The sequence below is a fragment of the Microcaecilia unicolor genome, chromosome 3 (genome assembly GCF_901765095.1).
Source record: "Microcaecilia unicolor chromosome 3, aMicUni1.1, whole genome shotgun sequence".
NCBI lineage: Eukaryota > Metazoa > Chordata > Amphibia > Gymnophiona > Siphonopidae > Microcaecilia > Microcaecilia unicolor.
Window position 1 is genome coordinate 231,862,122 of NC_044033.1, and position 26,588 is coordinate 231,888,709.

At 44.7% G+C, this 26,588-nt stretch overlaps 1 protein-coding gene across 2 annotated transcripts; it reads right to left on the reverse strand.

Annotated features, from left to right (window-relative positions):
• Positions 1–421: 421 nt before the first annotated feature.
• On the reverse strand, positions 422–24,666 carry LOC115464985 (butyrophilin subfamily 2 member A2-like). Of its 2 annotated transcripts, none has more exons than XM_030195379.1 (4): positions 24,503–24,666; positions 18,973–19,254; positions 1,633–1,719; positions 422–1,510 (listed from the first exon to the last, which is right to left on the reverse strand). In XM_030195379.1, exons 2-4 carry the CDS (start codon positions 19,235–19,237, stop codon positions 1,002–1,004), a joined length of 861 nt encoding a protein of 286 aa, XP_030051239.1. In that variant the 5' UTR covers positions 19,238–19,254; positions 24,503–24,666; the 3' UTR covers positions 422–1,001. The 2 variants fall into 2 exon arrangements, with proteins under 2 accessions (XP_030051239.1, XP_030051240.1); XM_030195380.1 differs by having other exon boundaries at positions 24,495–24,666.
• Positions 24,667–26,588: the final 1,922 nt, after the last annotated feature.

Sequence of the window (26,588 nt, forward strand, 5' to 3'; positions counted from 1 at the left end):
TGTTGCCACTTTTGTGGCATTACTGTATTACTATTTAGGTTCATGATAATTTGTCCATTCTTTCTGTGCTTTCATATGGTCAAACTGAGTTGCAGCCCTATTCCTGCCTCTGTATCACTGCAAAGCTTATAAGCCTCAGCCTAAATTTAAAGATCTGTCCATAACACTTAGATGTGAATTCTCTACAAGTCACCTAAAGTTAGATGCTATGATGCTGTGCTCTAAGTGTGAATTCTACGTGTATAGCTGCCATTGTAGAATACTAGCATAAATTGGCATTTACATGCCAACATTTAGGAGTGGACATCTATAGTCTATGTCCCAGAAACAACAAAGAAAAACCACGATCAAGTATATAATATCACGTTCATTGTTGATTTAATCTAGAATTGAGAATGAACGTGGGCAGACTGGATAGACCATTCAGGTCTTTATCTGCCGTCACTTACAATGTTACTATGTCAATAGTTGGTGTAAATGTTCTCGACTACATGTTGCGTTTGTGTGCATAACTGACATGATTTTATAAGCTGAGTGAATAAATATTTGCCACACCCCTGACCCACCTATGACCCTCCCACATGCACACTCCCTTGCAGTTGTGCACTGTAAACCTAGCACTCAAAATCTATAGAATTGTAAGTGCATGGCATTAAACATAAATACAACAACCTGATTTTTTAACCATATTTATATTTATTTTATATTGTGTTTATAATGACTTATAAATAACATCAGTGTCTAATTTTAATAATTACTTGATGTGACGTGTCTATAGCTAGCTGTTTTTGGCCCTCATCTTTATGGGGAAGAGTTTTTCTCCCATTGTGTCCCAAGAAAAGGTTTGAAAATCACTACTTTAGTTTTAAGTGGCACATGGACACTATAGTTTACGTCCAAGTCCTTTCAACCAAGAGTGCCAAAACAATTTAAAAAAAAAACCTAGAAGCATTGACTAGCAAGAATATTTCTAAAATAATGTAAAGGAGCAAGTGAGGATGTCATAGGATTCTGATTGGTATTTGTTGGTCCCATGTCATGAAGAAGGGGAAAAGTTGGTCTCTAAATGGGTAAACAAATGTGAACAGATGTGTTATAAATGCATCATCAAAGAATGTCAAATGTCCCCTCTCATAGTCCAAAGAAATTACTAATTTCTCAGGGATCTTACGGTGGGACAGAGGAGTTCGAGGGGAAGTGAGAGCTCGAAGTGTGTTTTCACTCATCTCCAAAACCCAGAACCCTTCATCAGGTGACATGTACAAACATCCTTTCCTGTCTGATGCAGCACTGGCAACCCCCAGCGTCCAACATACTCCACTGCCCACTTCTACCTTCCACTCATGCCTTCCTGTTGTGAACCCCTCCATTCCCAGGACACAGGGACGGAAGTCAAACCGTTCAAGGTTATTGGGTAGGTTCTGGGCTATTTTTCCCAGTCTCACACTTTTCCCATCATCAGACAACAGGAGAGTAGGAAATGCCGTGTCAGGATTCAGAATCACATTTGCTGAAGAGAAATAAAAAAAACACTGTCACATTCATAGCATTATTCCAGGAGTCAGAGATCTTGATAATCTCAGTGTTATCATCAAAATGTAATTTCTAGGTGATGGTGGAAAAAGCACTGACCTTTCACGGTAACCTCATTCCTTCGTCGTTTAGAAGGACAGAGCTGTGCTGTCATTCCCACCCTCTCCTCGCTTCTTTCTGAACAGACTGGAAAAGAAGAGATGCAGCTGCAATTAATTTCATGTGTATGTCGCATATGACAAAATAAAGAGCTTTTAAAACTTTTTATCTGCAGTGGTGTTTGAAGCATATACCCATAATAATGTAGTGCATGACAGCATAAAATGGACAATTAGGTCTGCCATTCTGTCCACACCACCAAGGATACATCCCTTGGTGTGAACTGTGAACACCTGCAAGTAATTTCTTCTAATCCAAGTGAGCCTTTTTTTTATGTCTTCCTCCTTGGCATTTATACAATTTTTGCAAAATATATGGGCTCTTCTAATGACAGCAATTAAAACCAGACCAATATCCACATGAAAAGACTTGCTGTCTTCATTTTCAACAGTTTTATTACAAATCCGCAAACAAAGAATTTATTTTGGATCAGTGGTTTTTAAGTGGGGGATACTGTGGATCCAAAGGGATTGGACAAAAGCTGACAAAGGTCTTCTTGTGCAAAGCTATGTATCAACCACCACACTGCAGACTGGCATATCCCAATGACATGTTCTCATTAGTGTTTCTCTGTCTCTCTCTCTCTCAAATCCCTCACCCTGACTCTAGCAGTCTGTCTTTCAACCCACTTACCCTGTCCTCATCAGTCTGTCTCACTTCTGTTGCCAGCCTGGAAACTGGAGAGGAAGGGGAAGCAGAAGAATTTCTAAATTAAGATTTCTAAATTAAGATTGCCAGGTGCCACTCTATCTAGTATATATATTCATCTCTGTTCTTTATAGTTAAGTAGCTAACTAACATCACCCCCTCACAACCCAAGTGCACCTGCTCCAAAACCTGCCACCGTATGTCAGTGAGGGCATGTCCCTTATCCATCCAATGCGCCTCCAGAGGAGCCTGTCTATTACCACAACTAATCCTGGACTTATATTCAGTAAGTCTAACTGTCAGGTTCTCAGGTTCAGAGCCCGCGGGGCCGGGCTCTGGAGCAAACGTGAGCCCTTGGGCTGCTGCCGAGGAGCGACAGCAGCAGGCAAAACCCACCAACCAACACTGGGTAAGCACACCGGCAGGGACTGCAGGCACTGCCCAGCGAACCGGAACACCTGGACTGGAATCCCCCGGACTGGAGGACACAGGACTGGAACACTGGACTGCAATCCCTCGGACTGGAACACACACCGGACCGGAACACACTGGACTGGTCCCCCGGACTGGAGGACACAGGACTGGAACATGGGACTGGAGCACACTGGACTGGTCCACACAGCTTCACCTGCACTTAGCTACTAAGCCCCCCAGAAGTTGAGCTCCTGGGTTCGAGTAGCCGACAGGACTTACTGGATACCGGATGACATAGGGACCAGGACTGGAAACAGAAGTGCTCCTAAACCTAAACTGATCTACTTGCTCCCAAGCCCTAAACCAGCAGGAGTGTTCCTAACAGTAAACTGACAAAAGGACTTCCTAAGCCCTATACTAAACAGGAGCTCCTAAGCCCTGCTCAAGAAAGGGACTTCCTCAGCCCTAGACTAACCGAGCAGGGAACTAAACACAAAGCTAACACAGGTGCTACTAAGCACCAAGCTACAAGCAGAGCTTTACACTAATAAGCTAAACACAGAACTAACCAGCTACCTAAGCACTGCTCTAGCAAGCTAGATACAACTAACAAGGTGCTTCCTAAGCACTACTCTGGCAAGCAACCAGAAGAGCTCCTAGCACTAAAAGGGAAGACAGGGGAGCCACAAGGAAAAAGCAGTGAAGCTAACACATAAGCCAAAAGTGATTCTAAATCACCAAACACCAACAGCAAAGACTGCAATGCTCCCAATAGCACAAACACCAGAAGTACTTCTAACAGCAAACTCTGCAGTGTTCCTAACAACACCAAACCCAGGAGTACTTCTAATAGCAACAGAGCTTCCAAAGCCCTACACATAGCACTGCTTCCAAAACCAAGAGGGAAAAGCAGGGGAACCAAAGGGAAAAGCAGGAAAGCTAAACACACAGTCACCAGTGCACACTGCACTAACACTAACCTGGACCTTAGCAAAAGCAAGCAGGGAAACTAGACACAAGGTCAGAAGTGCACACTGCACCACCCTACCTAAAGCCAACACCACTGTTGCAAAGGCCCTGAAGGAAACAACACCACTTCCTTATCAAGGCCCTCCCTGATGATGTCACACTCCCTAGACCTAGGCAAAAGCACACTGACCCAGAGAGGCCCAACCCACACCAATGCAAAACCGTGAAACACTTGAAGCCAGTACACCCAAAGAGAGTTAGAGCAACTCAGGCAACACACACACAGCTGTAGTGAAGTGAGACAATTAACCCCATGCTGCTGGAAGCTGCCAGCACAGAGAGACAGAGCCAGCTCAGAAAGGAAAGAGAAAAGAAACAGAAGCCAGCTAAGAAGCTGACCCCCAGGAAAGAGGTAAGTTTGAGAGGGGTTCAGACCCCAATCATAACACTAACTTTAACCTGCCTGGATGTCCTACCAACGTAGAGCAATTGGCATGGGCATTGTATGGCATAGATCATATTATGAGATTCACAGTTGGTGTTATCCCATGAGATGGGAAGGCGGTAGAACGAGAGGACATGAAATGAGATTGAAGGGGGGCGGACTCAAAAAAAGATGTCAGGAAGTATTTTTTCACGGAGAGGGTGGTGGATGCTTGGAATGCCCTCCCGCGGGAGGTGGTGGAGATGAAAACGGTAACGGAATTCAAACATGCGTGGGATATGCATAAAGGAATCCTATGCAGTAGGAATGGATCCTCAGAAGCGTAGCCGAAATTGGGTGGCAGAGCAGGTGGAGCAAGAGAGGTTGGTGGTTGGGAGGCGAGGATAGTGGAGGGCAGACTTATACGGTCTGCTCCAGAGCCGGTGATGGGAGGCGGGACTGGTGGTTGGGAGGCGGGAAATACTGCTGGGCAGACTTGTACGGTCTGTGCCCTGAAAAAGGCAGGTACAAATCAAGGTAAGGTATACACATATGAGTTTATCTTGTTGGGCAGACTGGATGGACCATGCAGGTCTTTTTCTGCCGTCATCTACTATGTTACTACAGTATGTTACACCTCCATTTCAGCCGGAAGCAGGGGAAAGGAGGTTGGTTTAGACTGGGGAGCAATGATACACTTCCAAACTAGGAATGACTCTCTCAGCTCCCCTCACCCTGTTCTCAGCAATCTCTCTCTCTTTCAAATCACCTATCTCAGTAGCCTCTCCCTCTCAACTCTCCCATGCTTTCATTAGCCGTCTCTCTCTCTTTCAGTGTTCCCAATCAACCTACCCCTACCTCTCTCGTAAACTGCACCCAAGAGCAGGAGCCTTTTAAGACCCTGACAGTCTCCTGGTTCTTACTTCACTTTTCCTCTGCACTTCCAGCGACTGTGCATCTGACTCAAAGAAATCCTCAATACATTGGTAACAATGCAAATCCATGGTGATCAGGTCATGATCACAGTAATATCAATTGCATCTGATGTGGTCGATGGTTTGGCCTGTTTCCAGTGCACTTTGGTTTAAGATAGTGAGTCATTTCCAGGTACCATCTGCCTATGTGATGACATCAGCAATGATAGTTTAGATTGTGGCTGCTCCTAAGACTTGCACCTCAGGATTTGTGCCAAATTGGACAGGTCATGCCCCTCCAGGAGGACTTTGTAAAGACTGAGGGGAAAAAAATCAGTGCTATATACAAATCGTATGTGTGTGTATGAATGTATATGGTTTTCAGTTTGCTAAGGGGCATTACTAATATGGAGAATTGGTACCTGAACTGTATCTGGACAAGGTAATTTTGAGTGGGCTTATAGCTTGTGGATTGTGGTCATAGGGAATTTGTGTAATGGTGGGATTAGCTATTAACAAAGTAACTGGACAGAATCAATATTCTAATGATGGTTGGGAAGGGAAATAGGGAAGTAGCTAGAGGGATTTTGAGGGACTGGTGAGGGCCATTATTTGTAGTGAACTTTTCAAAATTAATGAGGTTAAGGACAATAGTCTTAAATGCAGTGTTGTTCAAAGCACTAAGTCAAACTACTTAAGTGAAAGTAAAAAAGTTATTGCCTAATATAATACTTTTTGAGTAAAAGCACCTCAACTACAATGAATGCAGCTATTGTTAATGTTTTTATCCCAACAACTTTACTGCCCTACAATTCAATCCACTTTGCTTTTTGTAAAACTAAATTTTGAAAATGACTGTCACTCATGGAGTGCAGTTGCGAGTCATTAATTCAGCACAGCTAAAAAGATGTTCAGCAGCTACACTAGCAGAAAATGGATTGTTCAGTCTGATAAAAAGTTCTTTCAAACCAGGCAAAGTTGCAATATAATTGATGTCTTGTGACTAGATCTGCAGTCAAGAGAATCTCTGAAACACTTGAATTCCATATAGGAAAGAATACCTTATCATTATCATCTGCATTAGAAGTAGTGCTGTCTAATTCATCACTTGCATATTCAGCTTCGTTACCATCATCATGCTGTCCAATTACAGAGGCTTTCACAAAGTTGGAATCATTGTCTGTTGTTGTTCTAATCATTTTTCATCTGATGGCAAAGTCTGTTTGAATATCTTCGAGAACTGATACAAGAATGTCAAATGTCTGGGAACCCTTCATTCTTAAGGCCAGACAGACTTCCTCTCTAAAGACTATCAATCCAATGGACAGTCACCCCAATGTAAAATTTACAATGGGATGACCAGCAATCTGTTGTTGTAGAGACATATGTCTGTTCACCAAGAATTGTTAAAAGACTCAGCTTTGTCACCACTTTGAAGCGACCCAACTCATCACTGTTCTGTTAACCAGCAAACACAGGCAACTGTACTGTTCTCATAGTCTATATTCACTGAACAGCAAAATTTAAGATGAGACGATCCACTGTTTACCGAACGAGGTTTGCAACAGCAAAATTCTGTTCCCGGTTTACTTTGGAATCGTCATTTACATCTCGCTTCTGCTTTTACTTTTTAACTGCAAGCATCATACGTAACTGAGTAAAAGTTGTGAAAATTGGAGAAATTATTACTTCAGTAAAATAAAAGTAACAAATGTTATCCTCTACTACAATAAAAGTAACATAACATTTACTTAAGAATGGTAACTAGTTACATTTACTTAGTTACTATACAACACTGCTTAAATGTATTTTATTAAATACCAGGGGCCCTGTTTCCTAAGGAGTAGTAGCGTTGTTAGCGAGTGCTAAAAATTAGCGCACGCTAACCATGTAGACGCCCATAGGAATATTATGGGCCTCTTCATGGTTAGCGCACACTAATGACGCTAACATGCCTCTAGCACGGCTTAGTAAACAGGGCCCCAGGTTTGTTGTTAGGAAATGGCATTTGAAAATAGAATTGGTATTGTCAGAAAACCTCGATGTACCGTTCCTGACAGGGACAAGGTTAACTGACACAGGGGATCCTTATAAGGGTTTTTGTGCACTCATGGGTTTAGATATTGGTATATTCATTGAAGATGGAAGCAGGGTTAGGGTAGCAGTTATAGAAAACATTTTTTTGCTGTGGGCTTAAGGAAAGAGAGATTTCTGCAGGATGTAAAAACATAAGAACATAAGAATAGCCATACTGGGTCAGACTAATGGTTCATTTAGCCCAGTTTCCAACAGTGGCCAATCCAGGTCACAAGTAACTGGCAGAAACCCAAATTGTAGCAACATTCCATGCCTATCTTGATTAATTCAGTCTCTCCACTATGGCCTTGTTCTCATTAAGTGCCCCTTTTGCTCCTTCTTGATCTAACAGTCCTATGGATTCCCTCATAGACTTTCTGCTTCTGATGTACCTGAAAAAGTTGTTACTGTGAGTTTTTGCCTGTGCAACAAGTTTCTCTTTATATTCTCTTTTAGCCTTCTTTATCAATGCTTTGCATTTAACTTGCCAGTGCTTATGTTGCTTCTTATTTTCTCCATTCAGGTCTTTTTCCATTCTTTGAGGGATGTCCTTTTGGCTCTAATAGCCACTTTCATTTCACCTTTTAACCATGCTGGCTGTAGTTTATTCTTCTTTGTAGCTTTGTAAATAAGTGGAATGCATCTGGTCTGGGCTTCCAAAATGGTATTTTTAAACAGTGTTCATGCCTGATTTAAAATCCTAACCTTTGTAGCTGATCCTTTTAGCTTCTCTTTAACCCCCTCTTGTCCGTTCCTGGACCAGTTGCTCCAAGAAGCAGTCATTTATTATATCTAGGAATTTTACCTCCCTAGCACTCCTTGATGTAACATTTATCTAGATAAGCAAACCACTGACTGGTTTACTGCCTTTTTAAACAGAATATTTTCTGCTAAAGAGTCTTGATCTCATGGAGTAATGGTGACTGACTGTAGCCTCCATGTGACTCTGCCCAATGTACAAAATAATTACCTGTATACAAAACTTAACTCTGATTGTAACCACAGAAAGGCAGTATATCAAACCCCATTTCCTTTAGTGGCTCTCATTAAATGCTCGGTATCTGCTTACTTATGGGTCCTTAGTTCTCTCCTATATGTCTAGCTGCTATATCTCAATTTTATGCTTTTTTTCACTTTTCTGGGCTTTCTTTTCCTGCCAAATGTTTGGTGTTCCTTTACATATATTTTAGTTTGTAAACCACTTTGTTATGTTAAACAGAAAAGGCAGTAGATCAAATTTAATAAACATACAACCATCTGAACCAGGGGCTTCCTCCAGCTGGCAGACCACCAATACAGTAGCTTTTTGTATTTTGAGTGCTGTGCTAGGAGCCTTTTAATCTATCTACTTCACATAAATATAACACACCTAATCTACTTATTTCCATAGCAGCCTTCAAGAACTGAATCGAATCAAATTAAATTGAAAAATCGATTTATATGAGTGAATCAAATCAAAAACTTTTTGAATGAATCAGACAGCACTAGTGCCCAAGTATATCCGAAAATGTTGACAAAGCCATTCTTATGGTTATGGAACAAAAGGCTACAGGCCAATCACTTGCCATGATGATATCAAGGAGTGAAGGACATCACTGATAAGAAATGATATATCAGATGCACCTGGAAAAGGCAAAGGCCACATATGATGCGCTCTGATACTATGACAGAACAGCACCACCTCTTGCACTGCTGCACCTGCCATTCCTGCTGTCACAATGAAGAGATGACTCTACCAACATACTGAGTTCCAGAGGTGCAGCCAGACCTTGATTTGGGAGGGGGAACGAGCCCAAAGATGGGGGGGGCACATTTTACCCCACCTTCCCGCCACTCTTGACCTCCGCCATAAGCTCACATACCTGGGCTGATGGAGGTCCTTAAGTCCCTCCTGCAGAAGCTTTCCTGCAGCAATATTTGCCATCGCACTGTCTGTCCTGCTTTCCTGCCCTGGAGTGCATACTCATTTTTTGTGAAATTGAGCAAAATTTCACTAAAAATGAGCATGCACACAGGGGAGGGGGAAAGCAGGGCAGGCAGCACAGCAGTGAATATTGCCACAGGAAAGCTTCTGCTGGCATGGCTTAGGGACCCCCACTGGCCAAACCAGCAGAACTTGGGGAACCCCAAATCCAAATTGGTGGGGGCCCAGGCTCCCCGCTGAGATCATATAATTTAAGTTCTGTGATCTCTATTCCAGCTGGGTATACAGGTGGCTTTTGCTTGTAGGGAGTGTGTGTTATATCATCTGATTGCAAATAAATATTTATTTGCTCCATATGGTCCATGTTGTTTATCAGTGAATAATAAGAGTGATTTTTTTATTTTGGTACCTGTGTTTAAGCTTGTTTCCCCCTAGATTTTGTGCCATCATTTACATGTCTATCACACATTCCGCAGAGTGGGAGTGTCATAACTGTAACCCTTACAACAGTATGATCTTTTAGATAGAGGTTTTGCAGGTTTTAGAAAATATTCTGGAACAGAGTCTATGTTAGTCACTCTATTGGAAGAAATCTACTACCAAAGGGATAAGGGTTTATTTAAGGTAGTGCTGATATCCATTGATCTTAGTGCAGTGTTTAACACAGTTGAATCTCAGATCCTATTAACAGATGCGATCTTCTAGGTCTAGTTGGATTTGTTACTCAATGGCTTCACGCTTTCTTAGATGTAAAAAAACAATAAAGTCAGGTTTAATGGGAAATGGTCAGTAAGCAAATCCTGTTGGAAACAGGATGCTAGGCTCGATGGACCTTTGGTCTTTCCCAGTATGGCAATATTTATGCACTTATGTAAAATAAGGAATTCCTTAGGACTCGCTTCTATCACCTTTGGTGTACTAGTTAGAAACTTTGGGTTTTCATTTTTTTGTGCATGCTGATAATATTCCATTAGTGCTGCCTCTGGTGGTGGGGGGGGGGGGGGGGGGAGGGGAGTGTGTGGCTGTGATTGCTTTTCATACAGTGGTTTAGTTTGAAATATTAATAAGTCAGCTGTATTATGTTTTGATACAAACTCTGAAAATCCAAGTATTAACTGGGAAGTGTCCTTTACCTCAGGTGGACACTCTTACAATTTAAGGTGATATTTCAGAAGAAGGTAGAAACAAGTTGCTCAGATGTTGTGACAGGTTTACTTTAAATTGATACTGATGAGAAAACTATGTCCTTATTTAGATGAGGGTATTTTCAGTACAGTAGTACAACAAGTAGTTGTTAGCTCAGTAGACTATTGTAATGCTCTATATATTGGGATTCTTACTGCTTTATTAAGGGGATTATTACTAACCATTTCTATAGCACTGCAAGATGTATATAGTGCTGTTGTACACATTACATGCAGGTACTTTCTCCGTCCCTAAAGGGCTCATAATCTATGGGGTTTTTTTTTGTTCCTTTGTGTCACGGATACAGGGATGGGGCACCATTGGACTCCAGCCAGGCTGCAGCAGACAAGTCCTCTGAGAAGGTACAAAGCAGAAGCAAGCCAGACACTGAATTCAGACAAGACATAGCAATAGACAGTGCACACTCAAGGCAGGAAAGAAACAGAGCCTGGCTAAAGGAAAAACCAGGAACAGAGCTTGACAAAAGGAGGAACCAGGAACAAAGGAAGAACACTCATACGGGCCACAAGGCCGAACTGGAACCCACATGTACCAGAAGGAAGAGAAAAGAAACAGAACAAAATTCCATGAGTAGATACTACCCAAGCAGTGCACACATACTGCACAAAACAGAGCTACAAACAGGAGGTCAAAAGACCCTACACACAAGCACAAAGAGACTGAAGGGGCTGTGCTTAGAACCCCAGCTATATGGATAAATAGGCTTAACTAACTCAAACAGGAATCACACAGAGAGGTAGCTCAGGGCTGAGCTAGTAGTCCCAGCAAACCGGAAGAGCAGACCACTCGTGCCACACAGAGAGGTAGCTCAAGGCTGAGCTAATAGACACAGCTATACAGAAGAACCACCCACTCACACTCAAATAGAAATCAATCAGAGAGGACGCTCAGGGCAGAGCTAGTAGTCACAGCTACATGGAAGAACCACCCACTCGTGCCACACAGAGAGGCCACGCAAGGCTGTGCTAGTAGTCACAGCTAAACAGAAAAGTAACCCACTCAAACAGAAACCAGACAGAGAGAATGCTCAGGGCTGTGCTAGTAGCCACAGTAAATGGAAGAACAACCCACTTGTGCCACACAGAAAGGCCACTCAGGGCTATGCTAGTAGTCATAGCTAAACAGAAGAGCAACTCACTCAAACAGAAACTTCACAGAGAGGACTCAAACAGGAAACATACAGAGAAGTAACTCAAGACAGGACCACACGGTCATTCTAAGGAAAAGGGAAAACACACAAAAAGCAACTCAAGGCAAAGCCACAGAGTCAAATAACAGACACTAGAGGCAAAGGGGAAAAAGCAGGCAAAAAGGGAAAGGCTGCTTTTACATACACAAGTCAGATAAGGAGCAGAGCTCACAAGAGCCAAGTAACAGACACAGCAGACAAAGTGTTAAAGTAAGCAACAAGGAAAGGCTGCTACACAAGTCAGTAAAGGAGCAGTGCTCACAAGCCTGGTAACAGACACTGGCGATAAAGGGTAAAAGCTGACTAAAGGAAAGTACCGTTTCTAAATACATAAGTCAGAAAGAAGCAGAGCTCACAAGAGTCAAAAACAAACACTGCAGACAAAGGGTTGAAGCAGGCAAAAGGGGAAACAAAGAACATTCTTACCAGAACTCAGCCAGCACACACAGCCTGGCAAGGAAAGGGAAGGTAGGTAGAGAGCGAGCAGACACAGCTGCACAGAAACAAAGTAATCAAGAACCAGGCTGGATTCTACAGACTCTCAGAACAAACACACACAAGAACTACATACACACAGAAAGAGTACAGGCTGTGCTTGAAAGCAAAGCTACTGAAAAGTCCATTTAGGTACAACACAAGAACCATACCCACAAGGAAACAGAACAGGGCTTCATGTAGTACCGTGAGCTGCCGCGAGAGGTTATGACAGCCATTTTAGAGCGGCATTGCAAGGGACAGGAGCGAGGGGGCTGCGCTCCTGCCCCCAATGACCCCTCTGGAGCACCAGAGATACAGGTAGGCCCGGGAGAAGGACCTACTAGCATGGCTGGGAGGGTGGGGGTCTTCTGGGGTGCTCTTGCTGTGGGCTGGGGAGAGGGGAGAAGGAAAGAGGGGACATTGGTGGGGGAGCGAGAGGGGGCTCAGGGGCTTTGTTTTTCATAAGGAAAAAAAAGATATGCGGCCCTGGCCCGATATTCAGCTGGGGCCACATAACTCTTAGGCAGCCCTGGCTCAATATTGGCCGAGCCCGTAGAAGTGCCACTGCCCAGCCCTCCAAAACTTGTACCCTGATATTCAGTGCTGGTACCCGGACATGGCCTGGCATTGAATATGGGAAATACTTTAGCAGGTGATGATCAGCATTTTTAGAAACCCTGACTGCTGCCAGCTGAATCAGGGGCTAGTTTCTAATAACACGGGTTAACAGTAAAATAGCCTGTCTTAATGGTAGCCCAAATTGATAATTTCCCCCCTTAATTTCCATGCTGTGAAGGCTAGTAATTTGAGAAAGGGATGCAGAATGTAGTTTCTTCCAGGTGATCAATGATAAAAATATCTGAAGCCTACACAGGGGCAGAACTACAAGTGTTTTTATTTTGGATTTTTGTTCACACCTTTTTCAGCAGTAGCTGAAGGTGAGTTGCATTCATGTACACTAGGTATTTTCCTGCCCCCGGAGGGCTCAAAATCTAAGTTTATACCTGAGGCAATGGAAGGTTAAATGACTTGCCCAAGAGTGAGATTTGAAGTGGCCATCTCTGGCTGTGAAGAAAGGTGCTCTAACCACTAGGCTACGCCTCCACTCCATTTCTAGGGTGGGAACCACTTCTGTCAAGGTCAGCATGGTTCTATGAGAATCATATTGCCTGGTCTCTGTTGCACATAGGCACCTATACTGTCTTTATAAAACAGACTTACAATAGGTGCCTTTTGGGACATCTCTCATAGGTATCCTGTTATAAAATTATTCCCTACTTGTGGTGAGGAGCCAGGATTACGGAACGTAAAGTGAAGATACATACCTGTAGCAGGTATTCTCGGAGAACAGCAGGCTGATTGTTCTCATGATTGGGTCGTCGTCCGCGACGGCCCAGGAGACCGGCAAAATTTGCATAGCAAAACAAAGAACTCCCCAGAACGCTCCGGCGCGTGGGCCGAACCCACCGCGCATGCGCGAACTGCTTCCTGATTGTGACGTGAGCATGCCTTCCTCAGTTTAATAAAAAGCAAAAAAGAGAGAACTGGAACAACTCCAAAGGGGAGGAGGGAGGGTTTGTGAGAACAATCAGACTGCTGTCCTCGGAGAATAACTGCTACAGGTATGTATCTTCACTTTCTCCGAGGACAAGCAGGCTGCTTGCTCTCACGATTGGGGTATCCCTAGCACCCAGGCTCACTCAAAACAATGAACATTGGTCAATTGGGCCTCGCAATGGCAAGGACTTAACAGAGATTGACCTGAAAAGAAACACAACTAAATGAGAGTGCAGCCTGGAACAGAACAGAAATGGGCCTAGGAGGGTGGAGTTGGATTCTAAACCCTGAACAGATTCTGCAGCACTGACTGCCCAAACCAACTGTCACGTCGAGTATCCTGCTGAAGGCAGTAGTGAGATGTGAATGTGTGGACTGATGACCCCGTTGCAGCCTTGCAAATCTCTTCAATAGAAGCAGACTTCAAGTGAGCCACTGACGCAGCCATGGCTCTGACATTATGAGCCGTGACATGGCCCTCTAGAGTCAGCCCAGCTTGGGCACAAGTAAAGAATATGCAATCCGCTAGCCAATTAGAGATTGTGCGTTTTCCAATGAGAACTCCCCTCCTGTTGGGATCAAAAGAAACAAACAACTGGGCGGACTGTCTATAGGGCTTTGTCCGCTCCATGTAAAAGGCCAATGCTCTCTTACACCAGGGTGGGTGTGTGGACGGGGAAAAAATGTTGGCAAGACAATTGACTGGTTCAGATGGAACTCCAACACCACCTTTGGCAAGAACTTAGGGTACGTGCGGAGGACTACTCTGTTATGATGAAACTTGATATAAGGTGCATGCACTACTAGGGCTTGAAGCTCACTGACTCTACGAGCTGAAGTAACAGCCATCAAGAAAATGACCTTCCAGGTCAAGTACTTCAGATGGCAGGAATTCAGTGGCTCAAAAGGAGCTTTCATCAGCTGGGAGAGAACAACGTTGAGATCCCATGACACTGGTGGAGGTTTGACAGGGGGCTTTGACAGAAGCAAACCTCTCATGAAGCGAACAACTAAAGGCTGTCCAGAGATAGGCTGACCTTCTACATGTTGATGGTAAGCACTAATTGCACTAAGGTGAACTCTTACGGAGTTGGTCTTGAGACCAGACTCTGACAAGTGTAGAAGGTATTCAAGCAGGGTCTGTGTAGGATAAAAAAAAAAGGATCTAGGGCCTTGCTGTGACACCAGACGGCAAACCTCCTCCATTTAAAAGAATAACTCTTTTTCGTGGAATCTTTTCTGGAAGCAAGCAAGACTCAGGAGACACCCTCTGAAAGGCCTAAAGAGGCAACTTCTAGGTTCTCAACATCCAGGCCGTGACAGCCAGAGACTGGAGGTTGGGATGTAGAAGCGACCCCTTGTTCTGGGTGATGAGGATCAGAAAACACTCCAATCTCCACGGTTCCTCGGAGGATAACTCCAGAAGAGGAAACCAGATCTGATGAGGCCAGAAGGGAGCAACCAGGATCGTTGTTCTAGTATCGCTTCCTCTCTCCCATCCCCCTATCCTCCACTATTGGTGGCCTTAAAACTTGCTTTTTTTGGTTGGCAGTAGGGCAGCTCTGAACAACTGAATGTAGTCTGCATCTGACTGGCCTCTGATCTTCCTTCTGCTATATCTCACTTACTGGAAATAGGAAGTTGCATCAGAGGAGGCAGAATACAGCATTACCCCACTGTGAGCCATGAAGGCAAGTTTAGAGGGCCACTATGGGGCAGGGGAGGACAAGGGAGGGGGAAGGAAAAGATGCCAGACTGTAGGGAGGGGAGGAAAGAAAAGGGGAGAGAGAGATGCCAGACTATGAGTGTGCAGAGCAAGAAGAAAATGATTGAGAGAGTAGCACTTAGGCATATGAGCTATACAGGCATAGTGTCACTGTTCCATTTGGGGGTGGGGGGTGGGGAGGCTATGAAATATTAGCATATTAATTTGCATATATACATCTCATATATATTCATTATGGTTATCTCAAAAAATAGACTGGATAGGAACCCAGTTTATTGGACAGTGAAGATTTTTTTTCAATGAAATGTGCAAGAACCAAGGGAAGTTTGTCTCGTGGTGCCTCCACTCACATCCCCATGAATTATCAAGGGCAGCACACCCCTTCCCCTCACTACTTCAGCCTACTCTCTCTTTTTCCCTCTCTCTTTCTTTAGCCAGTTACAGGAATTAACCTCATTCTTAAATCAGAATATGTTGCCCGTAGATGATCTCAGACTCTCAGATGTACTGCTAATACTTATCTCAATACTTTTCATTATGTCAGATATAGCCTCCTTCAGAGGTTTGTAGGGTGTAACATCGACAAGGAACATATACACTTTGATATGTTGCTTATTGAAGTTATACCTTAGAAATTTCTGAAAAAATCTGTTTTAAACATAATGAAGGGTTGAGATGAGCATTACACCAGTTTAGCATGATCACTGATTAGAAAACACTTCCCTAGAACATCAATACACCTCCCAGTGGCATAGGAAGGGGGGGGCGGTGGGGCGGTCCGCCCCAGGTGCAGGCACTGGGGGGGGGGGGTGTCGGCTCGCTGGTTCTCTGCTCTTTCTGCCCCGGAACAGGTTACTTCCTGTTCCGGGGCAGAGAAAGCAGGGAAGCAGCAGAGCCGATGCAGCTCCCAGTGACGTGCACTGGGGGCAGATCGGCCCTCCCGCCTGCCCCCCGCTGCAAGGTAGGGTGCGTTTCGGGGGGGTGCTCAGGAGGGGGTGCGCCATGCCCTGCAGCCAGGGGGGGTGCGCAGCGGCGACCCGCCCCGGGTGTCAGGCACCCTCGCTACGGCACTGACATCTCCTACTGGAAAAAAAAAAAAAAACAGAACAAGCTGGACTGTTACAAATCCCAGGGCTCAGCAACCCCACCACTAATCACAAACCTGAAAAAAGAGCATTGCCCCAGGACCAAGGAGTGAAACAATTTCCATAGGGAAGTCTGGTCAAAATATGATTTTACAGAGCAGACCTGTTTCAGCTTATAGAAACATTTTGAACCATAGAAGAAATGTGGGCTCGAAAGTTCAATTGGTCATCAATAATGACACCTAATATTCTTAAAGAGTGAACCACAGTAAGTGATATCGGAGAGGAGTTTCCAGTAATCCTTGTGAAAACTATAGCCTGACTCATCTCATGATGTATGAACCAATCTGCAACGTGATCAAGCTTATTATTCAGATCGGTAGTAACTGATGGTTGAGATAAATCCAATACACCCTGCCCCTGAATAGCAGCTGCATATACAAAACATGTCAGGCCTAATGACTGAACCACTGTGATAAAAGGTGTCATAAATATATTAAATAAAGTTGGGGCTAAAATAGATCCCTGAGGATCACTACAATTGATAGAATAATGTATTTATCATAAAACAGTATTTGATCTTGAATGAAACCATGTGCCAGCAATACCTATTTCTTGGAGCCTTTGTAGGAGAAGGTTGTTATCCATAAGATTGAAAATGGATGATACATCTAATGAGATTAATACCACTATACTATTCTGATCTAATTGAGTTTGTATGTTCAGAAATATCCACAGGGCTGAAGGAGAAACTTTACCATCTAAAGCTACAGAGTTTCTGAGGAGTCACTAACATCCCAGTAGAACCTGCACGGACAGAACTACATTAGAGCTTCGGAGTCTCTGAGTCTCATTGCAGCTATCACATAACTGTAACTGGACCCTGAACTTCACTACTCTGCTACCCACAGTAGAAAGCATATACTTAAAGAGATAAAGAAGTTTGGACTTTCTCTGAGATAAGGGCGTCAAGCATCAGATACTTTGTAAATAACTGTTGTTGCCACTCAGGGGTGGACTGACAGTGCTCTGGGCCCCTGGCCCCTGGCCCCATCCCCTGCTCACTAGTGCGCCCTCAATGGTCCTACCTTCAAGGGCCCTGGTGGACTAGTGGCCTCTTCAGGGGCAGGAAAGAACCCTACTCTTTCCTGCCTGCTTCCGCTGTTCTGCCCAGCATCGCTGTGGTTTCAAAATGGCCGCTAAGACTTTCTATGGTAGTCTTGCGGGTCTCGGTAAAGAAGTCACAGCAGCCATTTTGAAAATACGGTGGCGCCGGGCAGGGTAGCAGCAGTGGGTAGGAAAGAATGGGGTTCTTTTCTGCCCTCGAAGAGGCCACTAAACCACCAGGACCCTTCAAGGTGGGACTGGGTAGGGCCCACTGAGGCTCAGGGGGGCTGTAGTTTGCAGTGGGGAGGGAGAGAGGCTCTGGGCCCTCGGGCACTGCCCGAATACCCATATGGTCAGTCTGCCCCTGTTGCCACTTGTTGCCTCTTGTATTGAATTCTGCCTTTGCCACATTGTGTTTGTTGCTGTAAAGACTTTACTTCAGGGGTGTAGCCAGATACCCACATTTGGGTGGGCCTGGGCTCAAGATGGGTGGGCAGAAGAACTCCGCCCTGTCCCACAAGTGATTTGGTCTCTCACTCTCTTGCCTGCATGCCATATGGTCTCTCAAACATCCCCCCTACCCCGCATACCTTTTAAATAGCAGATTTCCACTGGCAGCGAGCAGCAACTAATACACACTGCTCATGTTGGCCCCAGTCTTCCCTCTGATGCAACTTCCTGTTTCCGTATAGGCGGGAATACATCAGAGGGAAGGCTGGTATGCAGTTGCTGGGAGTTTTCGGCTGGTGGGGCTTGGGGATCCCTGCCAGATACATCATAGGTGTGCTGCTACTGGGTGGGCCTGAGCCTAAAGTAGGTGGGCCTAGGCCCATCCAGGTCCACCCTTGGCTACGCCACTGCTTTACTTAAGTAAACAGTTGGTTCAGAACAGAGCCTTCAGAGTACACTAGCTTAGTTAGAGAGTGGAGTGGAATGGAGAATATGCAAGCTGCTTAGGGCCTCCCAGAGCATTCTGGTCCCAGCCCTGGTTCCAGCCAATAAATATTGTTTATGTATAGGGGTTATCCACATTCTGGGGATAAACTAGATGACCGCCTAGGCAAAACACGAACCCCACATTACATAAGACTATAAACTTTCTCTCAGGCTGAAGTCTGACTGCAACTGAGAGTTGTGACTGTGCTTTTGAAAGCTGGACTGCAAGAGGATTTCACGTGAAAATCATTGCTGGTAATGTACAATGTTTTGTATTACTAATATTGTTGTAAGTATTGGACATCCTTATCTCCAATGAACTCCAATGAACTTGTGCAACGAGGAAGACCACTGGGATAATCACTCAGTCTCAGACCCTAACTTTCGGAGTGAAAACTGCAGTACCAGATTCTACTAAAAGGAGGTGCTCCATGATAATATGCAATCATACTGCTGCATGCATACTTAGCCTATCAAAACAAGACACAAGAGAAGTAAAAAAAAAAAAAAAAAACACTATAATGATACTTCCAAAAATTTCAAGATTTTAGAAACCATGGATCTATGAAACATGTCACCATGATTGTCATTATCATGACTGAGAACAAGGAAATGTTGGTCTACTTACAGCTTACGGCATCTTTGAGTTTAGAGGACAGGTCCTTCTTGTTAATTTCATGTAGTATGTTTGTGGCCACCACTGGGGCATATTCTTCTCCATAATACTGTATCATCAGCCGTGCTATCTCTGTGGCATCAGCTTTTTCAGTCTTACTTCTTGGAATATTGGAATACCCTTCCTTCAGAGGAATGTCTCCCAAGCTGTTCTTAAATTTATTGAGCTCAGCAATCAACAGCTCCTCGAGGTGCTGCAAAAGCACATTCCTGGCCATTTCTGCCTTCCAATGGCCTCTTCAGAAGGAGACAACGTAAGATAAAAAAGATATTGAAGCACATCAGAAATAGGTCCACTTAAAAGAATGTCTCCCTTAGCAAAGACGCATATGCAGCAAGTTTTAAGGTTCATAGATGGACAATCTGGAATGAGGGCGCAATAAAGGTTTTGGGAACTTTTTTGTTTCATAAGGACTGAAGAACAAATCAGAGAAACCATTTTTTTCACACAGCGCAGAGTTAACATATGAAATTTGTTGCTGGATGATTTGGTCAAGTCAGCTATAGGGGTTTGAAAAGGCATAAGACAAGTTTCTAGAGGAAAAGTCTATAAACAGGAAAAGGTGAAGGCAAAATACCCTATGTAAAGATACCAACAAAGTCCACAAGAGTAGGGATGGTCCACAGATTTCCACTAAGGAAGAAGAGGCACTAGAAGCTTTCTATGACTGTGATCATGGTTTACCCAGGGGTGTGCTGGTAAATTTTTAACAACAGGCTCTTTCTCCGGACGTAGCCAGCTCTGCAGTTGGAAGGGCCAGGGGTGGCCGGGGGGGGGGGAGCAACACTTGCCTCTCTCTCCTCCCTCCCTTCGTGCGGGCACGCTAGGCATACCTTTGCTGGCAGCCAATAAATGGACTGCCACCACTCCCAACACCTTGCTCTGAGCAGCATGCTGAAACTTCTCACACATGCTGGAGAAGTCCCAGCCTGCTGCTCAGAGCTGGAAACAAGGAGTGGGGAGCAGCAGCAGTCTATTTACTTGGCTGGCAGGGCTCAGCATCCCCACCAGCAAAGTAAAAGAGAACTCAGCAGGGGGCCCAAGCCCACATTTTGGGAGCCAGTTGTTAAAGTAGCCATGGAGGGCCCTACTTTAACAACCGGCTCCCAAAATTCTTAAAAACTTAACAACTGGCTCTTGTGAGCCTGTGAGAGCCTGCTCCAGCACACCACTGGGTTTACCACACGAACAATGAACAATATCAGTCTGACTGCTGTAAAAGTCCACCAGAGAAAATGTATTCAGATACATGGGACCAGATACAGATCTGTGTTTTGGCACAAATGCCTGTTTCAGGGGTCACTATATCTGCTTTTTTAGGTATAGAAACGAATATACAACAAACACCTTTATAATGGCAGCAACAAACAGCAAAGAGCAGACTGGAACATGCACTCACCGTGCATCTTCCTTTTGAATGCGAAGTCCAGTCTGCTCTTTGCTGTTTGTTGCTGTTCTCATAGAGGTGTTTGTTGTACATTAGTTTCTACACCTGAGAAAGCAGATATAGTAATCTCTGGAGCAGCCATTCTTTGCGCTGACAGTGTTGGTTGGAAAGCTTTCATGATTTTTGTTTTTGGATTAGGTTGTAATTTGCATTTGTTGTTTTGTAGACGCAATTCGGACTGACAGATTCCAGCACGTTTGAGCCTTGTGATATTTTATATTTCCATGGTGACACAAGACTCCTGATACAGGCCATATAAGCCAAAACAGGGCCGTGTTGAGTCATATCAAGATCATTAAAGTTTTGTTGCTTTCTTCATAATCTCCACTGGGTTGTTTGTTTGGTGCCCTTATTTCTTGGTCACATAGGGGGAGATTCTATATATGGTGTCTAAAAAATCGGTGCTGAAATCAGTGCTGACTAAATGCATACTGTAATCGGTGCCTAATTATAGAATACACTTAGTTGATATTTCAGCGCCTAAATCTACGTGCATCCATTTACACCAAGGAAAACGCGGCATAAATCCTGGCGTGTAGATTTGGGCACACTGGGCCATATTCTATAACCAGGCACAGAAATTTTGGAAAGCCCATGAAATGCCTATTTCCCTGCCCATAACCACGCCCCTATTTGCCTGTGCGCATTAGAAGTTCAGCACACATCAATATAGAATATGCTTAACGAGTTGTGCGCCTAAATTATAATCAATGCCAATTAGTGCTCATTGCTTGTTAAGTGCTGTTATCAGCGCTCATTAGCTTCTTAAGCTTGTTAAATCATGTGCATTGTTATAGAATCCATGCCAATTTTGGCGCAAATCTTTAGGCATGCTGTATAGAATCCAGTGTTTCTCAAGCCATTCCTGGAGTACACATAGCCAATCTGAGTTTCAGGATATTCACAATGAACATGCATAAGATATTTGCATCCACTACCTTTCCACTGCATGCAAAGTTCTCTCAAATTTGACTGCATCACAATCAATTTGTAAAATAATGCAGTACTGCTTCCAGATAGGTGGCAGTGCCAAATATATATAAACTAGGAAAAAAGGCCCATTTCTGACACAAATGAAACGGGCGCTAGCAAGGTTTTCCTCGGAGTGTGTGTTTTACAGAGTGTGTGTGAGAGTGAGTGTGTGATAGAGAGAGAGTGAATGTGTGAGTGTGTGTGACAGAATGAGACTGTGTGCGAGAGTGTGTGTGTGTGTGAGAATGAGAGTGTGTGACAGGGGCCCCCTCCCTCCCAGTTTCAGGGTCCGCCCGCCCCCCCCCTCCAAGTTCCAGGGACCGCCCTCCCTCCCACCCACCCAGTTCCAGGGTCGTTGCCCCCCTCTCCCCCTCCCTCCCAGTTTCAGGGTCCGGCCCCCCCTCCAAGTTCCAGGGTCGTTGCCCCCCCTCTCGCCATCCCTCCCAGTTCCAGGCTAGTTGCCCCCCCTGTTCCCCCCCCCCTCCAGCCACCCTTTGATGTTTAATTGAAGCTGTTTGTAAGAGTGGTGTTTTCATTTTATGTGTTTTTTTGTTTTTGTTTTGGAGGGGTGAGGTGAGGTGTGTGTGAGGAACTGATGGGGGGGGAGAGGTCTGCATCGCTGTGAGTGTGTGGTGTCTGTGATTGTGTGATACGGGAGTGGGGTTTGTGAGGAGGAGTGAACGGGTTTCCTGCATGAGTGTGTGTGTCACACAGAGAGTGTGACAGGGTTGCTGCTGCTTTTCTGGGGGTGGCAAGGTTGGTCAGCATTGCAGGGTTGTGGTGGGGGTCAGCTGTTTATAAGAGTGGTGTTTTCATTTTATGTGCTGGTTTTTTTTTTTTGGAGGGGTGAGGTGAGTTGGAATGAGTATGTGTGTGAGGAACTGAGGGGGAGAGAGGTCTGCATCACTGTGGGTGTGTGGTGTCAGTGTTTTTGTGATACGGGAGGGGGGTTTGTGAGGAGGGGTGAACAGGGTTCCTGCATGAGTGTGTGTGTGTCACACAGAGAGTGTGACAGGGTTGCTGCGGCTGGTTGATGTTTTTTTTACTGGGAGTTTCTGGCAAGGGGTTTTGGATGTTGGGCAGCGTTGCTGTCAGTCACACACCTCTGACAGGTCTCAGATCCGCCTCTCCTCCGTCGTTGTTTGCCACCTTCTTCGTTCTTTTCCCTAAATTTTGGACAGGTCTCAGATCTGTCCGTGTTGTTTTTCCGCCACTTGGATGTTGTGTTGTTGGTGTTTGAACTGTTTTCCTCTGTGTCGGGTTTTCAACTGTTTGCCTCTGTGTGGCGTGGCACGCTGGCAACTGGTTTCCTTGGTCTTGTGTGGCGCACTTGCGCGTTTCCAACTGGTGTTCTTGGTTGCGCGACTATGGAGAGCAGCTTTGACATTGTTTGTTTTGAAGGCTTTCGGTGTGGGCACGCGAATGGCGCGAACTTGTTGTCATAACGTTCCGCCCTCGACGTCATCACATTGTGACGCAAGGGCTGGACAGACAGAGATGGGGACAGGGTTACGAATGTAACGAAACTGATGACCCTTCACTTTAGTGAAGCCACGGAGTCAGCTTCAGAACGCTGAAGATGTGTTTTATTATAGTAGAGACTAGTGGAACCAAGCCCGTTTTCTCAAAAATGAAATGGGCCCTAGGAAGGCTCTCATCTAAGCAATTGTTCCTCTCTCCCCTGCCCTCCCCTCCATGTCCAGCGATTCTGACCTCCCCTCTATGTGCAGAGATTCTCCTCTGCCCTGCCGTCCCCTCCGTGTCCCATGATTCTGGCCTCCCCTCCATGTCTAGCAATTCTCCTCTGCCCTGCCCTGCCCTCCCCTCCATGTCCCGCGATTCCGCCCTCCCCTCCCATGTCCAGCGATTCTCCTCTGCCCTGCCCTCCATCCGTTTCCCGCAATTCTCCCCTCGCCTCCCGTCCCCTTCATATCCAGCAATTCTCCTATTCCCTGCCCTCCCATCTGTGTCCTGTGATTTCTCTTCTCCTCCCATCCATCGATTCTCCTCTGCCCTGCCCTCCCCTTTGATTATGGGTCAAAGATGTCCAAGTGTTAGGCACGCCCAAGTCCCGCCTTCGCTATGCCTCCAACACGCCCCCTTGAAATTTGGCCGTCCTTGCGACGGACTGCAGTTGGAGATGTCCAAAATCGGGTTTCGATTATACCGATTTGGACATCTCTGGGAGAAGGCCGTCCGTCTTCCGTTTTATGTCGAAAAATGGATGTCCTTCTCTTTCGAAAACTAGCCTAATAGTATTAGTAAGTCAGTGTATTCTCAATGTAGAAGGAGTACCCATATTTTCTTCTTAATATCTGCCAGATAATGAGGGTGCACTGACAAAAAAAGAGCAGAAGGTGAAGCGCAAAATAATCAGTAACGTGCATAAGAATGACTTCAGAGTGCCAAAAATGCATCATTTCTAGTGGAACAACATAAGGCCTTTTATAAATCTGACTGATGATGTATTTGTGATATGCTTTGATTTTTCTGTTTTCTGTACTTGTTCATTGCCATTAATCTGAATGGAGACATTTCCAGTGCTGATGTGCTGTTGAGGACTATTCAACTCATAACAACAGAACAGTTGGATTTACTATGAAATCACTTTCATAGAACCACTGGTTAAACTATTTAATTCCTTTCTAGGTAAGGCTGACCAGTAACACTTAGGTATCCTGTATTTATAAGGATCCAGGACACAGTAATGATAAAGGATGGCTGAGCTCTCTCTTCACTTTTGAGGTAACGTGGGAACAGGAAGAAAGATGAGCTTTCAGGGCTTTACTTTCAGTGCGTATTCTAAACCTCCTCCACAACATTCACACTAAGAATTCCAACATTCAGGCAGAAACTGGTTCAGCAAAATTACATCTTTACCAAGTGACAGACAATAAATGCCCACTGAAGTCACAGAGCTGGCACCTATGACAGGACATTTTTGTAGCTATATCCAGACAGAGGAAGGATATAGTTAAGGAGATAATCGTGGAAGGATAAAACAACAGGAAGTTATATGCATTGGACTAAAAAAAAAAAAAAAGAAACTCATTACCTACTTACAGGGCAAAGTCCTGTGAAATTTTCTGTGTTATTATCACAGCAGCTCCAGCCCTTCTTAGAGTCTCACAATAAATCTTTTTCTCTTTTTCTGGATCTCACAGCTACTATACAATACTTCTATAGGTTATTCCATTGTGCATATAATCCGTTTGTTTTTAGCCGGAAGCAAATCTGAAGCTGAGTTCACTGGTGAAACTGCAGACTTTTGCTTCCTGCCACATGATAACTGCTGGTGCTGGATCTCACCCAAGCAAGTTGAAGGCTGCAGTTTGTTGCCAGATGTTCACGGCCAAAATCAGCCCCAAACTGCACAAAGTCAATTTGCATATGAATTACATCATCTATATAAATAATTCTCACCTGCAACATTCTGAAGCTCACTCTGTGGGAGGGAAACACTGAAGCCCTGCACTGTTGGTAGGCTAGGCTGTCAGCAACACTCATTCTCACTCATGCACCACTCACTGTCACTCATAGACCCGCCCTCAGCCACGCCCCATCTGCACATAATTCACAACCCCAACGTTCTAAATGAAGCCTCAACCGGAAGTGTGAAGCGTCAAGATATCCTTTTTGCCCATGACTGTGTGCCCCGCCCTCGTGTCACAACGTGATCACGACGAGTGCGGAGCACTGACACGCCACGAAACATGATCTCCCCCTGCCCCTTGGCAGCCATTTTTCATACGGAACCCGCATCATGGAGTGAACAGGTGCCTGGAGGGGGGTTGGGAGACAGCTGGGTCGCTGACGATCGGTGGCTGCAGGGGGGGCCCGGGGGACAGGAGGCTTGAAACGCGATCTCCCCCTGCCCCTCGGCGGCCATTTTTCATACGGAACCCGCATCACGGAGCGGACAGGTGCCTGGAGGGGGGTTGGGGGACAGCTGGGTGGCTGCAGGGGGGCCCGGGGGACAGGAGGCTCGCTGGACACCAAAACCTTGCTAGCGCCCGTTTCATCTCTCACAGAAACGGGCCTTTTTTTACTAGTTAATAAATGTTAATGAGGCTATTTGCATACAAATGACATAATTAAGCCCGCCTCCACTGACAGCGGCCGTGGGAAAACTGAGCCAATCCGCAGCCGATGGCCGTGGGAAAAAACCGTGGCGGGTGAGAAAACCCCCCAAAATCCTGCAACCCGCACACGGCATGAAAAAGCCACAGCGTTTCGCGGAAAGGAGCCCAATTGGGTGGGAAACCCGCAGCTCTGGCAACAAGATGAGCGACTCAAAGTGAAAGTGAAGGAATGAGCTTTGTACAAGGTGGAGGTATGCAACAGACAAATATTACAGAGAGAGAGAGAGAGAGAGAAAAACTGAGAGCTTCAGCCAATGATTTCTCAGTACCTTGGATCAAACTTTAAATATGATGCCCTCCTTCCATGTTTCTCATCAATTAAATATGGTAATTAAATATGGTCCCCCTTGAGAAAGCAACATCATTTTCTGGGTGTGCTAAGAGTTTATTAATAAACTTGTGAAATTTGGACGTATTCTTCCATTTACCCGTATATTAACAGATGAGTGCATGCAAATGATTGCTTTTCCCACCACAGAGCTTCTCCCTTTCCTTCTGTGCCAGTACATGATGGGCAGCAGTCAGGTATTTATTTATTTTCAGTACATCTCATGCCTGTTCAGTAGCCTACTCATCTTCAGCTAAGGGCTTCTTTTACTAAGTTGCAGTAAAAAGTGGCCTTAACATGCCCTTACACATTTTTTTCCCATGCGCTACAGCCATTTTTTCACAGCCGGAAAATGACCAATTTTCTTTTTTTTCTTTCTTATTTATTAAATTTATCAATATATACAAGCATATCATACTTGTCCAGAAAGTTGGTTAAAGAACCTTAATTAACATCTCTAGAAATTATAATAAAACATATATCTTTTTCTCTATTAACCAAACATAAGTCCACAGATGGAGTTCAAAATGTCATCATTAAAGAATAAACATTATATAATTAAAGATAGTTAACGATCATGCGCTTGATCCTATATATAATATTTCAAGAGCTACTTATCATTGGAGCTTCTTCTCGCTGTAATAAATTACTCCAATTGGGAGGGATCATAAAATATAAA